Below are 15,672 nucleotides of genomic sequence, written 5' to 3'. Positions count from 1 at the left end.
GGATTCAAAATATCTGTGTGATTGGCAGGGTTAGCTCCAGATCCCTCTATAATTTCACAATTATTTATTACTACTTGAATCCCTTCATCTAGCCCTTGGTCTCTGTCACTCAACTCATCTGCTCTGTCTACACTTTCCACGTCTTTTTCAAATATGTCAATTTTCTCAAGATACTTTTCATTGGTCTTTACACTTTCCTTATACCCAGCACTTAGATCTTTCTTAGTTTCCTCTTCATTGCTTTTTAAGGTCTCCTGGTCTTGCTTTCCTACTGTCTTAAAAAGATCTACTACTCTGTTTCCTGTACATCCTCTCTCTTCAAATTCCTCTGTCCCTCCTAGGGCCTTGACACCAAGAGCTCCAGCCTCTACCTTTTCATATGTCTCCACACCTGCCCAGACAGAATCTTCTATCTTCTGTTTTCCTTCTTCTTCTTCTGACTTTTTAACATCTTCTTGACTTTCTTTGACCAGGCCACCAGTTTCCACGGCTGGTATCTCTGAGTCAGGTAGATCGCAAGGATGCGCCATCTCCAAACAAGCAGCACCAGGCATGGGATTTGGGGGCATTTGTTCTTCTCCACGTGGAGCAGCTGCCCCCAGACCATGCTCACCCTGTCCAGCTACAGTGTGCCAGCCAGCAGCAGGAAGTATCCCGGTGGAAAATCCCAGTTCCTGCTCCGCTTTGGAGAGACATGCAGAGTCTTCCTGCGACCCACCTTGGGTAATTTCCTGGCTGACACTGTCTGTACTAGCATCAGGGCCCCAAATAATTGCACCTAAATCAATCTGAGATCTTTGAATTTCTTCGGTCAACCCACTGTCTGGAGGTTCCTCCATGATCAGGTTACACAGGGAAAGACTTTTTGAAGAATCAGTCTTTAGAGTGTGCAGAAAAGCAAAGGAAAAAAAAAAACATAAGATGAAATAGATCATGGTAAGATTTGATGAAAAACACAAAGCTCTTCAGTAGGGTAGCACCAGCTACACAAAGCTAGAAAGTATTTAAATTAAATGGTTTAAGGCTAAATCTGTGACTAACAATGCCATAAGAAATAAAAAAAGAGCTCATTCTAGATAATATACCACATATACAATGCATATTAAGTACCGAAAAAATCCAGAATTTTCTGGATATTTACCTACCGGTTGTACCAAATCAGTGCTTGTCTATATGAGTAAAAAAAAAGAAGAAGACATAAGCATAATCGTAAGGCAAGAGAAGAAAATTCCGTAGCACAGTAAAATCCCAGGCTGTCCAAAGTCAACACACTGCTGAAGACTTTGGCTTTTATTGGTTTCATATTAAGTTTTGCAACTTGTTTTATAATAGGAATGAGTTTTATTCCACTATTGCTAAGACTATACAATTGAAACATGAAAAATGCCTCTGTCATTTACTAATACCAACAAGGACGTTTTACGGCTATTACATGACTTTTGCTTTAGCAGACTCTGAAATGAAAAGTTTCAAATAAAGAAGCAAGTCTGAGGAGACCAGGATAAGATCAAGCATTAGCAGCCACAGAATCACACAGCATCATGTGCTCTGATACAGTGTCAGAATAAAATCTTTCCCAAACTCATCCTGCCCTTGGTTCTGCCTTTGAAGTGGTGTGTGCATGGAAGATGATCCGACAGACTAACCACTCTGCCTGCCTGGAGGATTTTCCTCTTGTTCCCCCCGCAACCTAGAAGACTTGTCTGCACACAAAGAAATAACACTGAGGAGATAAGATCAAGAAATGTCAGCTATTATGCCCAGGGAGCTTCCGTCTTACAATCTTGTCATCATTACCATTCCTAGCAGGTCTGTCCTCTGAATTAGTCAGCGTTCCTTCTAGATGGTACTTTTAGCCTCTCTATACCCTTCCCAGCTAGGGAACGTAAGGTGTGTAATAGCTCCAACTAAACATATGAAATATTGGAATAACCAAAATTAGCGTTGTCCTCCTAATCTTTAAAAAAAATTAACACAAAGTTGAGGCTAGAATTTTCCAGTGTTCTGAATGTCAATCCATGTATCCCTTTTTGCAAATATCCAAGTAAAACCAGCTCCCTAGAAAAGATGTTTTCGTTCAACATTTTTTAGCTCTTCTCTTGAGAGCTTTCCACGATGCTTTAAGCTCCTGTGGAAGGGAAGGGGATAGTCATCTTTCTGTTTTCAGGGAAGAAAGTAGCAATGTTGCCTCAAAAGATCAGGCTCATGAATAGTTAAATCTACCCAACTTTCCTGTTGCTGTCTCACTAAAAAAGAAGAAAATGTGAACTCAAGTTGATTTCTTAAGACCACGTGACCAAGGGCTTCTCTAAGAAAGGGGTAGACCACGGCCCTACCCCAAGGGATGTGAGGCTCTATGTGGGTGCAGTCATTTTCTTAATTGCACAGATGTCACCACCACAACAGCCTGTTTGTGTTTTATTCTGAAGTCTAAATTCTGGAAGTATTCATCCTTGTACATCAGAGTAGCTGAATACATAACATAAGCAGTAATATCTACCTTGTATTGACACATGCTAGACATTGGGCTAAATATTCTACAAATACTATCTCTAATCCTCACACAACCCTCTGAGGTCGGCGTCATTACCCTTATTTTACAGATGAGAATAACTGAGGCTTAAAGAGTTTTAGTAGAAGTTGCTCAAAGTCATATTGTTGGAAGAACTAGAGTCTAGACTCTCGGACTGTGTGACTGTGTGACTCTGAGGTTCCAGGACTGTGTGACTCTGAGGTTCAAATCCTCATTGACTGATAAGCTTCACTGAAAATAAGAATGAAAAAATGGTTCCCTGTGTAGAGTAGCTCGTCCTTCACATTTTCTCATCCATACTTTTTGTGTATTCTATAAGCAATAACAAATAAGCACGCCTTCACTACAAAATTTCCTCTGGCCACCGATAATCACAGGAGGATGCATAAAAGGCAAAACACTGAATTCCTGCTCACCCAGGAGTCTGGCACTGACATTCTTTTCCTCACCTTTGTTTCCATGTGCAGGTAAATGCTTAGAAATCATGAGGGAGCTGATGATCGTTCTAGGGGACTACGTTGTCATCAAAAAACATCTGGGTCTTCTTTCCATCACAGATGAAATAACATATAACAAGGTTCCCAAATGTCTAGCAATCCAGATACACCAAAATACAGGGTTCTTAGTTCTCTTACCGTCCATAGGTCCCAGGGCAATGTCTGAAAGCAAACAGAGAAACAAAAATACCATTAACAGACAAATCCCCAGCATGTAAAAAACACGGAGATGACAAAAGTTCTTGAAATAAAATCATAAACATTTCAGAAACACTTGGTACGGCACTGTCCAACAGAACTTTCTTTGGTGATGAAAATGTTCCATATCTGTGCTGTCCAATACAGCAGCCACTAGTCACATGTGCTACTGAACACTTGAAATGTGCAAGTGGAACAGAACCAAATTTTAATTTTACATTCTTATATTTAATTTAGATTTAAAATGTGCACATGTGGCTAGTGGCTACCATATTGGATAGCATAGGTCTAGTCAATCTGCTTTTTGCTCTGTGAGTGAAAACTATACCTGAACTGTGATGAATGGGTTTACATTAACACACACACACACAGACACACACACAATTAAAATGAAGTAAACAAGATGTCCAGAAATCAGAGTTTATCACATCTTTGAGGAAATGCAGGTCCTAACCATTGCTAATGCTCTTTCCTCTCCCCACCCCGCCTTACCAAATTCAAGACGATGCCCTGTTAATGGTAAATGAATTCCAGAAAAATAGTTCTTCAGTATGTTGAATTAGACGATAACACACAGCTCGATTAATTGGCAATCGTGCAAATTAGCAGGGTGCCCCCTAAGACATGGGTGAATTACACTTACTACTGGCATTTTAATTATGAAGCTTATTGATCCTGGGGAATGAATCCAGATGGTTTAAATAACTTCCACTGTGTGGGGAAAGTGGGGGACACTTTCTTATTTCTTTTGTGACTCAGAATTACAGCTAAGACTACCTCCTTTTCTGCTCATGACTAGAATAGATCCATGTTTGCGCACTTATTTTGAATCTCTAACTGCGAACAGAAAGTTAAGAGAGCCTGGTACTCACATCTGAAGAATAGGACACTTTCCAGACGGGATTATGGATGTCTGGTTTGGGTTCTGTACTACACAGAAGATGGGCCCTGTGGTTCCAGCTGAAACCTCCCCCCACCGCAGTTGGTCCAGACCTCCTCTAATGGTCCCACCCTGCAGCTCTGGGCAGCCTGGTCGGTCTCTGGGTTAGCACCCACTTGTAGAACGACTAAGTGTAGAACAGCTCCACTGAAAGCCAGTTATTGGTACTTGGACTCCTTCTGCACCTTATATGCATTTTCTGATTCTCCAAATGGTTGATGCTTTCTTGCTTCACAGCCCCTTAAGAATCACAGCTCCTAGAAGCTCCTACACATCCCTGCATAATGCAGACAGAACAGGTATTTTCTCCAAAGGAAGGCAGCAACGGGAAACGTGTTTATCACTCCTTCCGATCGTGAAAGGATGTGTTAGCTCGTGTGGACACTGCAGACATCACAAGGTGAGGTGTTCTTTGAGCAGCAAGAACGCAAATTAAAACATGGGGTCAGATGGCTAAGATGAGTCCGGATTACAGAGCCTGCCCTACCCCTAGAATGCTATTTAGATCAAGTTTAGCTGTTAGAGTCCAGGTCTGGTTAACTGCATGCACCTATATAAACAGGAGTCAGAATGCATTATTAGTTGAAGATCGAATCCCACATTGTAGAGATGAAGTAGCTAGGATTAAGCTGCATATTTATGCTGGGAAATGGCTGAAGTGGATGACTAGTATGAAAGCTGTTGGCCATAAACATCACATGTCTCATCTGCTTGGAATATGGAAATATATTCTAAAATAACAGCCACTGGGGTCTTGTTCACTATAAACTCAAACTTCACAGAACGTGGCAGCAATTCACAATCTGACTGTATCTGCAAACTGTCTTCACAGACGTCTAATAAAGCAAAACTCTGGATCTCAAAATAAAATAAAATAAAACACGGGGTCAGGCGATGGGGAAGGGAGAGCATTTTGAGTGAAGGGGAGAGAAGGTAGCAGATTCTAACAGCTCTGTGCCTCTTGTTATCTCAGCCTACACGTTTCTTCTTAGCCAAAGAGGAGAGATGTGGTGAGCGCTGGATCACAGGACAACTCTGCGGTGAGGTGACTCAATTACAGCCACTGGGAAGTCAGAGCAGTTAATCACCTGGCCCGAGGGAAGGACAGAGGGGCGCACACAGCTTGCCCTGACGGCAGTAATACATTTCCTCCAGAAACTGAGACCTTTGAAGATATCACCAAGGGTATTTTTTGTTTGTTTGTTGAATTCTGAAAGAATCTCTTAGCCTTAATTTCCATGATTCATGGCTTCTTTTAATCATGAATTGACAGAGAAGAGGTTTCTCTCCTGAGTCAGACTTGCAGACAGAAATGCTGTGGTATCTCACCCCCTGATCATCACAGCAGCCACTGTGGAAACTCTCTTCCTGCCACTGAAGTAATAAATGTTGGTGGGGAAGGCAGAAGAAGTCCCTTGAATTCTGCTGGCTTTCTATACAATGGGAAAGCTCTGGAAAGGAGATGTTCTGAATGATACGTACATTCATTTTCTGCTTTGCTTGGCCACCAGGATAGAATCGTCAAACTTGCTGACAATGACTACATCAGCATTTTCCAAAGTGAGTTTTACAGGCCATTCCCATGAATGTTAAGACCGTTTCATTAAAACAGATTTCTGGGGTCAAACAAATTTGGGAAACCCTAAGTTAAACAATCTAAACAGTTTTTTTAAATTGTAGGACTTCTTGGAGCCCTTAATATTCTAAGGCACATCACGAATATCTTAAAAGGGAATTAACAGAACTTCCTGAAACGTTCATCTAAGAGACCCATTTTTATTTTTGTTTGCCAAGTACCTTTCCGACCAGTGTCTAACCTACTTAATTGCCTGCTTTGTTGATGTCTCAGATTTTTATTTTTATTTTATTCCAATATCACAACCTGGAGGCCTGCAGAAATCCAATCACATTCTGGAACAAAATATGGATTAAAGAGGAGTTTTATTTATTGAGGGTCACAGTGAGCTGTCTGTGCCCCAGGTTTACTGTATCAAGAAGGCTTCATGACCAGGAAGTTGAGCTGGGTCTCACTTCCTAAGCTGAGTTTTGCAATACACCGTGATTCACTAATTTGAAGTACATTGTAGCATCCTTGGATTTTTCCCAAACTCAAATGTGAGGCCCCGACCACATCAAAACTACTGACGTAAACAATTTCCGGGTAGCAAAAATTCTGAGTTAACTTCCTTCCATGAGCAGAGACAACTGTGAAGTAGCTATATTCCAGGGGAATCACCCACAGGTCATGACAGCATCCACCACCAGTAACCCTCTGATAGACAATGAGATCATAATAACTACTGAAATGGGGAAAATGTTGAGGGGGAGGAAGTCGTGAGCAGGGGTAAGCTTGGATAAGCAAGGCCAGTTCTGCATCAAGCCATGATCAAGAACACACAGGCCATCATCACCATCATCAAGTTCAGAACTATCAATACCGAAAACAAATTCCTTTTGGGGCAAAATCTCATGGTGATTTGAAACATGCCTTAATTTGCAAAGTATGAGGAAGGAAAGTAGAGAAAACAGTAAGAAGATTAAACCCCAAGCCCAAAGAAACAGTCTTATTTTGGGAAGCCATAAAATGTATCATCCAACCCCAGACACTTCCGAGTACAAATGTGGTTCTGTGGATTACCATTCTGAGACGGATGATTCCTGGCAAACTGGAATGTATGTTAGCCCAGCTCTGTGGGTAGGGTAGAGAAAGCTAATGGTAGGGGAGGTTGAGACTAATTGACAGTGATCAAGTCCTCTTTCTACCCTTCCTTCCCATTAGGAAATATTCGTCAACTGAAAAGAAAAGTCAACAGTCACGTGAAAGGGAGAGGGGTCAGCGGAATGCCTTACTGAGCTTGTTAAAGGTTATGAAATATCAGCCCCAAACATCCAAAAATCCACTTGGTACCTGCGACATCGGTGAGTGGGTTACTCCAGCAGAACCCGCAGAGGGCATGTCGGGCTTGAAAGGATCAAAGTCCAGATCCAACAAGGTCTCCTCTTTCTTCACCTCAGGGACTTCATTCTGTTAAAACAAAACAAAACATGCACGAGCTTGAATCTGATCAGACTTCATGATCTATTCCATGTATAACCCTCCAATTTCAGCTGATACCCCAAAGCACGCTTTGATAATTTACCACTTAGCTGGCTCATCCATGGGCTCCCAGAGTCACTACTTATGTATGATGAGAGGCGAAATAACCACCTCCAGCCAAGTACCACCTAAGATGCTCAGGTACATGGCCCAGGCTCCAGTTCTTATCCTTTGTTCAGCTCCAAGTCCAGGCAACAAAGAGAATGTCTGAGGAATGTATCCTAAAGCCACCAAGATCCAAGGAATCTCCTTCTCTGCCAGCTCAGAAAACTCAGGTCAAGATTTACAGAGGAACAAGTAGATAAGATGGGCTAAGGCTTGGACCCGTTACAGTTACCCACTGCTGTGATGCCCCCTAGGAAGCTAAGATTTAAAAAGTAAGGGGGACTTCCCTGGTGGCGCAATGGTTTAGAATCTGCCCGCCAATGCAAGGGACACAGGTTCGAGCCCTGGTCCGGGACGACGCCACATGCCGCAGAGCAACTAAGCCTGTGAGCCACAACTACTGAGCCTGTGCTCTAGAGCCTGCGAGCCACAACGACTGAAGCCCGTGTGCCTAGAGCCCGTGCTCCGCAACAAGAGAAGCCACCGCAATGAGAAGCCTGTGCACCGCAGCGAAGAGTAGCCCCCGCTGGCCGCAACTAGAGAAAGCCCATGTGCAGCTACGAAGATCCAACGCAGCCAATAAATAAATAAATTTATTTAAAAAAAAAAAAGGCAGGTATTGTTGTCTACTGTGATCTCACCCCACCTGCCTCTTCCCCTCAGAGGTGCCCCACCCCTGGTTTCAGTTATCATGTGATCCACTCTTCATCCATAATGCTGTTTGTCCCAACTGTGTTTATGAGGGAGCGAAAGAGAGAAAAACACGTCCCCCAGTTTTCAATGCAAAATGAGCTCCTACCCCAAGAACATTTTTAGATTAGAAAGAAAACCAAATAGAGAATGAAAGTACTGTTATAACAATAGCAAAAATAATTACAGGGCTTCCCTGGTGGTGCACTGGTTGGGAGTCCGCCTGCTGATGCAGGGGACGCAGGTTTGTGACCTGGTCCGGGAGGATCCCGCGTGCCGCGGAGCGGCTGGGCCCGTGGGCCATGGCCGCTGAGCCTGCGCGTCCGGAGCCTGTGCTCCGCAACCGGAGAGGCCACAGCAGTGAGAGGCCCGCGTACCGCAAAAAAAAAAATTATAATACTGAGCACTAACATTAGTTCATTTACTGTGGAAGGCAGCTATGCTTACCACTATACCAGCAACGCACATTTACTGTGAGATCATGACACAGCATGGCCTTGGGGTTGGTCTAACCCAGACTCAGGTTACACAGTAAAGGTCAAAGCTGAAATAAGCCCTCAGAAACTGTACCACAGTGGAGAGAATTGGGGTCAGTTTTCACACAATTCGAGTTACATATGTTTGGTATTTGATATAAGCTTCAATTCTGACCATCTGTTGCCTAGAAATTGAAAGGCCACAATGGATAAAGTATTATATAAAAATAGAGATGTTTAGAGAAAAAATTTAAACAGGAGTTATTTTAATTAATGTTGATCATAGACATAAAACTTAAAAATTCAGAAATGTATGAAAAGCCTGGGGGCAGAACAGATAATACATTTTTTTTAGTATATCCACACTCCTTGTAGGAGGAAATCTGCTTATATATCCTGCTGTTAGTCTTGAATTATCTATTTTGCAGCACAATTATTCCTCACATATACTTTTAAATTTAACAAGGATAATGCTCTTCTGAGATCTCTCTTTCTTTAACAATTACAATCACAAAACTCTCAACAGATTCCCTCAGCCCCTGTTCAAAATCTGCATGAGTTTTGTTTTTCATCAACTTGTATACTGGGACAAGTTATATTTTTAAGATTTTGCAAACACTTAAATTACATTTAGGATGCACACTGCTCTAACAACTTGACACATATGAACATTAACTCACAGGAATGCACTTTGTTGTCTTTAAAGAATTACTTTACTGTATTCCCCAAACTGCATTTAACCTGTGCTGCGAATCCTTAAAAGAAAAAAATCAAGAGGTAGATCATTTCAAGAGGCATCATTTTCCCATTTGGAGATGACGAGAATGGGCTGAACCAGGTTATCTACTGTCCTGTGACTCCAATGCTATTCCAGGCTGCTGCAGAGACCCCGTCCCACATCTTAGGGACCCCTGAGATGTGCAAAGGAATTCTTGACATTCCTCTTGTTCTCCAGAAAAATTGAGGCCACACAAACATGTCTATTGGTCCCTTAGGAGCCAAACAGATCCCCTTAAGGAAGCTCAAATGGGAATTTAGAGATCAAGGATTAAAAAAATTAGTCAATTATGCTTTGACTTTGATTGAAATAAATCTGGGTTTGCACCCCAATTTTGCCACTTGCTTGCTGTCTCTCACAGGGCAGTTAATTCAGCTTCTTGGAGCCCCCATTTCTTCACGCATAAAATGAGAATAATAATACCTAGTAAGACTACCATGAGTAATAAAGACAAGAAATGCACTGAATATAATATATTAGAGACACTCAAAATGGAAATGGAAGCCATATTGTTACTACTCTTGGTAATGATGTCTGTGTAAAATTACTGTCATCAAATATCCATCATACCAGTTTGCCTGCCTTCAAAATGTGTAACTGGCTTCTTCAGGCTCAATCTCTATTTGGTTTTTCTCCCTTAAACTTGACAGTTATCCCTTAAGGCACTCATAATCAAAGAGTAATTTAATAGAGCTACAAAAAGAGCAAAAAAGGGTTGCCTGTTTATGCGGTATTCCTTTATAAAAGGGCACGGAAGTACTCACAATGCTGTCATTCCATGTCTAAACATAGTGACATGTAATTTCCCTTAACGTAACAAAAGAAAACGAATCTTTTCTCATTCCTCACACCTGCATCACCACTGGAGTAGATGTGATGCAGTCCCAACATTCTTGAGCTTTTTGGGAGCTTGATCCCAACTACTGTTTTACCATCCAAAGTCTAGAAGAGATGACCTGGGATGTGTACATAAGAAAGGAGACTAGATGTGAAACCACACTGAGGAGAAATAGCCAATGGGAAATAACTACCAATTATAATAACCTTCTATGCTGTATTTCATGAAGTGTCTTCTGCTAAGGACATCTTAAGTTTACAATTAAGGTACCGGACTTCCTCCAATATAGTGTACAATTGAGCATAATCCTTATGCCTAGCCCTGCCCTGGCCTCATGACAGATGGAGTTCACTTCCTTATGCCTTGACTTGGGGGTGACCATGCGTCATGCTTTGGCCAAGGGATGTCAGTGAACATAATGCAAGCAAAGGCTTGAAATGTGCTTGCATGGTTGACTTGTTTTCTTTGGATTCCTGCCATTCACCATGAAGAGTACAAGCTTTGTGCAGCCACTGGCCAAAGAGGATGGGAGACACATGGAGCACACCTGGGCCCATCGTAACTAATTTCTCGACACTAGCATTAAAAAGAAATTCTTAAAAGTGGCCAGGCAAAAAAAGACATGTCACTTACAAGGAATGACATAAGAATAACAGCAGATTTACCACCAGAAATAATGCAAGCAAAAAGACAGAGAATCAATATCTTTGAAGTACCGAGAGGAAGAAACTGCCAACCTAGAATTCTGTGCCTCTTGAAACTATTTTTAAAACACAAAAATGAGATGGAGAGTTTTTTCAGACATACAAAAACAGAGAGAATTTATCACCATCAGATCTGCCCTAGAACTAATGTGAAAGAACAGTTTTCAGGCAGAAGAAATGCTATCACATGGAAAGATGGATCCACAAAAAGGAGTGAAAAGCATCAGAAATGGTAACTACATAGGTAAGAACATATGACTTTAGTCATTATTAAACCTCCTTAAAAGCTAATTGATTGCTTAAAAAAATAATAAGGTAATGTGAAGTTACTTCACATTAAAAAGTAAACTCCATGACAAAATAGCACAAAAACCAGAAGGGAAGAAATGTAAGTATACTATTGTGAGGTTTTTACACTATACCTGAAATGGTATACTACTGTTTGGAGGTAGACTGTGATAAGTTATTTAAGCCCTAAAGCAACCACTAAAGTAACAAAATAATAAGTTAAAGCTAATAAACAAAAGAAATAAAGGAGAATAATAAAAATGATGGATTAATCCCAAAGAAAAATGAGGTGGAAGGGTTAAAACAGATGGGATAATAGAAAAAAAAATCAAGGTGCTAGATTTAGACTTCACCATATGATAATCACCTTGAATGAAAATGGTCTATATAATATAATGAAAGGCAGAGATTGTCAGGTTGAATTTAAAAAGAGCAAGACTCAACTAGATACTGCCTACAAGAAACTAACTTTAAATATAGAGACACAAACAGTTAAAAGTAAAAGGATGGAAAAAGATATAGGATGCCAACTTAACAAAAAGAAAGCTAGAATAGTTATATTAACATCAAACAAAGTATATTTCATATCAAAAAGTATTATCAGGGATAAAGAAGGTAATTTCCCGATATAAAAAGGAGTCAATTCCCAAACATTTGTACATTCAGTTATAGAGCTTCAAAATACAGGAAGCAAGAACCAAGAAAGCAGCAAAATGAAAGAGAAAAATGCATAATTTTGTAGAAGAAATTTCAATAGTTAATTTTTAATAGTAGAACAAGTAGAGAGAAAATAAACAAGGTTACAGAAGACATAGGTAACACTATGACCCAATATGACCTAATTCACACTTAGCGTTCCACACAATAACAGAGTACATTTTCTTTCTGTGTACACATGAAACATGGAACATGGTAGACAATATTCCAGAGGCATAAAACAGGTCTCAATATACTTAAAAATGTTCAAGTCATATAAAGTATGTTCTCTGAGTTCATTGGAATTAAGTTAGAAATCAGTAACATAATTCTCTCTGGAAAATCCTTCAATATTTGGACAAAATTAACACTTTATTAATAACCTGATGAGTTGAAGAAATCATAGTGGAAATTAGAAAATACTTTGAACTGAACAAAAATAAAAACAGCACAACAAAATTTGTGAGATGCTACTAAAGCAGTACTTGGGGGGAAATTTATAGCACTAAACGCCTATTTAAGAAAAGAAGAAAGGTCTCAAATTAGTAAACCTCAGCCTCTACTCGGGTGAAAAAAATACACACAGCAAATAAAACCCTAAATAAAAATGGGGAAAATTATACAGATCAAAATGGAAATTAATGAAATAGAAGACAAGAAAGAGAGAGAAAATATGAATATCAACAAAGTCAAAAAGATAGTTTTAATCTTTGAGAAGACTAATAAAATTCTCTAGCCAGACTGATCAAGGGTAAAAAGAAGATAGAGAAAGTGCACAAATTATCGATATCAGAAATGACGGGGCTTCCCTGGTGGCATAGTGGTTAAGAATCTGCCTGCCAATGCACAGGACATGGGCTGGAGCCCTGGTCCAGGAAGATCCCACATGCCGTGGAGCAACTAAGCCTGTGCGCCACAACTACTGAGCCTACACTCTAGAGCCTGTGAGCCACAATCACTGAAGCCTGTGTGCCTAGAGCAGAGTAGCCCCCGCTCACCACAACTAGAGAAAGCCCACACGCAGCAACCAAGACCCAAGGCAGCCAAAAATAAATAAATAAATTTTTAAAAAAGAAAAAGAAATGAGAGTGGGGGCAGAGCCACAGACATTAGGAAGAATATTAAGGAAATATTATGAACCACTTTATTCCAATACATTTGACAACTTAGAAGAAACAGACAAATTTCTTAAGAAACACAAACTCCCAAGGCTTACTCAAGAAGAAATGACTTGAATTGCTCTATATCGATTAAAGGAATTACATTTGTAGCTTAAGACATTTGTCCATTAATAATAATAATAATAGTAATAACAACCCTTCAGGCCCAGATGGCTTCTCTGGTGAATTCAACCACATATTTACGGAAGAAAAAACACCAGTCCCATATAATCTTTCCTAGAAAATTGAAGATGAGGGAGTACTTCCCAAGTCATTCTATGAGGCAAGCATTACCCTGGTACTAAAATCAGACAAAGATGTTGTTTTAAAAAAAACACCCTGCGGACTAATAAACCTCATGAATATAGACAGAAAAACTCTAGAAAAAGTTTTGGCAAATTGAATAAAAATATGTATACAAGTATAATGCATCATGACCAAATGGAATTTACCTGAGGAATGCATGATTGATTTACCACGTGAAAACCAATGAATATAATTCATCATATTAACAAATTAAAAAAGAAAACTCATATGATCATCTTAATAGTGTAGAGAAAGTATTTGAAAAAATCCACCTCCAGTCCTGTCCAAAACTCTGAACAAGGTAGGTAAAAAAGTCAACTTCCTCAACCTGATAAAGGGTATCTACAAAAACCTACAGCCATCATCATGCTTAATAACAAAAGACTGGACGCTTTTCCCCTAAGATCAAGGCAAGGACAACTTCTTCACCACTTCTTTTTGACATTATACTAGCAGTACTAGACAGTGAAATAAGGCAGGAAAAAGAAATAAAGGGCATCCAATTTAGAAAGGAAGAAATACTACTATCTTTATTCACAGAAGATACAATGACCTATAGAGAAAATCCAGTGAAATCTGCAAAAAAGCTAAGGAACTAATATTGAGTTTAACAAGGCTGCAGGATACAGCATCAATATACAAAAATCAGTTATATTTACATATAACAGTATAAAAACCCAGAAACTGAAATTTTTAAAATATATTTAAAAATTTTTTAAATATATTTAAAAAGGGCTGTCTCGTGAACGTGTTTTGCAAGTTGAAAAATCTATTTCAGTTTGATTGGCTAGGAAAAAGAGGTTGATTTCACGAACTTAAAACGTAAGATGCAGCTTTAGGCTGGAGAACGGAGATCTACGAGTAGCAAAGTAAATAGTGCTGATGTGATCCTGAGGGTCACACGATTTAAAGGCTGTGCTGATGTCTTGCCTTCCCGCACATCAGGGTGACAGGAGGGCTTCGAGAAACAAGCTGGGCTGTTCAGAAGATAATCCCTTTGGATTCGTAAACAAGAAAGCTGTATCAAAGAGAGAAAATATGTGACGTCATTGTCGGGAAAAGATTTAGACCAAATAGTTGGGGTATCTGCTATGAAAAAAAAATCCAAAAACAGGCCATCTTTTCTTCCTCACTGCTATTTGACAGGAAGATAGGCAAGAAGGGTCCCTGCCCCTAGCCCTGCCTCTCAAGGGGTCCCCACGCTTTTGAGCACCTTTCTTGGAATTTTTTAGATCACCCTCTGGTTGTGGGAACCAGCTACCACTAGCAGTGCCATCCAAGCAGGACACCCCTGGACCAGGAGCTGCATGGGCCCGGCCCCCATCTTTCCACTTTGGAGCATTCTCCCACCCTAACTCCACAGGGAGGGTCCATCTCATACCCCAGGAGTCTGGGGCTCATAAATCACCAGGGTGCCCTGGAACTTGGTGGCCAGGCCTGCTGCGAAGAGGCTGGCTGACAAGCAGACCTGTCCCACTGGCCGGCATTTCACTTACGGGGTCCCGTGAGACTGGCCACCAGGATGCTGCTGGCACGTTCACATCAAGTGACTCAGACCGCTTATATGGAGAGCCCCTGCGCCAAAAAAAGTATTTGCCCAGGACCACAATCCCTAAGGAAAGGCCTGGTGGGAGGGGACGGTGAATATCTGAATTAAAGTTAAGTAACCAAGTCAGCATAGAAAACACTCCAGGACATTTTCTGAAGAAAAAAGGAGACAACCTTGCATGTACACATATATCTATGTGTATTTATACACATGATTTTTTTTTTTTGGTCTTGATCTCTGGTAAAAATCTTATTTATTTCCCATATATTTGGTTTCCAGGGATGTAATACTTTTTAAAAATGTTTACCAAAAATCCATTTCCTGAGAATAGAGTATTTTGAGGGGAATGGGAGATTATTTGAGAAGCTCTTATTTAAAGAGAGTACACAGAGATTTTGTTGCAGAAGTCCTCAGAGCCCCATACATGCTGAAAGGGACTATGAAAAATGCAAAAGGAGATGCAGCCCCCACCCTTCTATGATCAAAGATGCGCTTTTCACAGCATCTCACGGGACTAGATGGAAAATGCTGTTTTGAAAGAATAATGCGGTGCGTGCACGCGCGCGCACACACACACACACACACACAGGATTTGTTCCTATTTAAGTTCCTGGGAGTTAAAAACATGGAGGGATGGATTTGTCCCTTATCGGGTCCATATTTGTAAACACAGAACCAGAGAAGCAAAGTCAGCCCTGTGGTCTTGATAAGCAGGCATCTCCCTATGAGCAGATAAGGATATTTCCAGAGAAGATTCTGGGAAATACCTATTTCCCAAATACACAGGCTACATTTAAGGTCTGGGCCATTAGAGGGC

General features: G+C 40.5%; 1 protein-coding gene across 4 annotated transcripts in view; it reads right to left on the bottom strand.

Moving 5' to 3' along the window:
- The window catches only part of AMPH (amphiphysin), a 183,552-nt gene that overhangs the window by 36,529 nt on the left and 131,351 nt on the right, over window positions 1–15,672 (bottom strand). For all 4 annotated transcript variants that reach the window (XM_079931516.1, XM_079931517.1, XM_079931518.1 and 1 more), the window contains 3 exons: window positions 7,077–7,193; window positions 3,169–3,192; window positions 1,146–1,169 (listed from right to left, as the gene is read on the bottom strand). In XM_079931516.1, coding sequence (XP_079787642.1) covers window positions 1,146–1,169; window positions 3,169–3,192; window positions 7,077–7,193 — 165 coding nt within the window. The remainder of the gene's footprint in view (window positions 1–1,145; window positions 1,170–3,168; window positions 3,193–7,076; window positions 7,194–15,672) is intronic.

Source organism: Stenella coeruleoalba, assembly GCF_951394435.1.
Source record: "Stenella coeruleoalba genome assembly, chromosome: 9".
NCBI classification, from domain to species: domain Eukaryota; kingdom Metazoa; phylum Chordata; class Mammalia; order Artiodactyla; family Delphinidae; genus Stenella; species Stenella coeruleoalba.
This window is presented reverse-complemented; position numbering and strand designations above follow the sequence as displayed.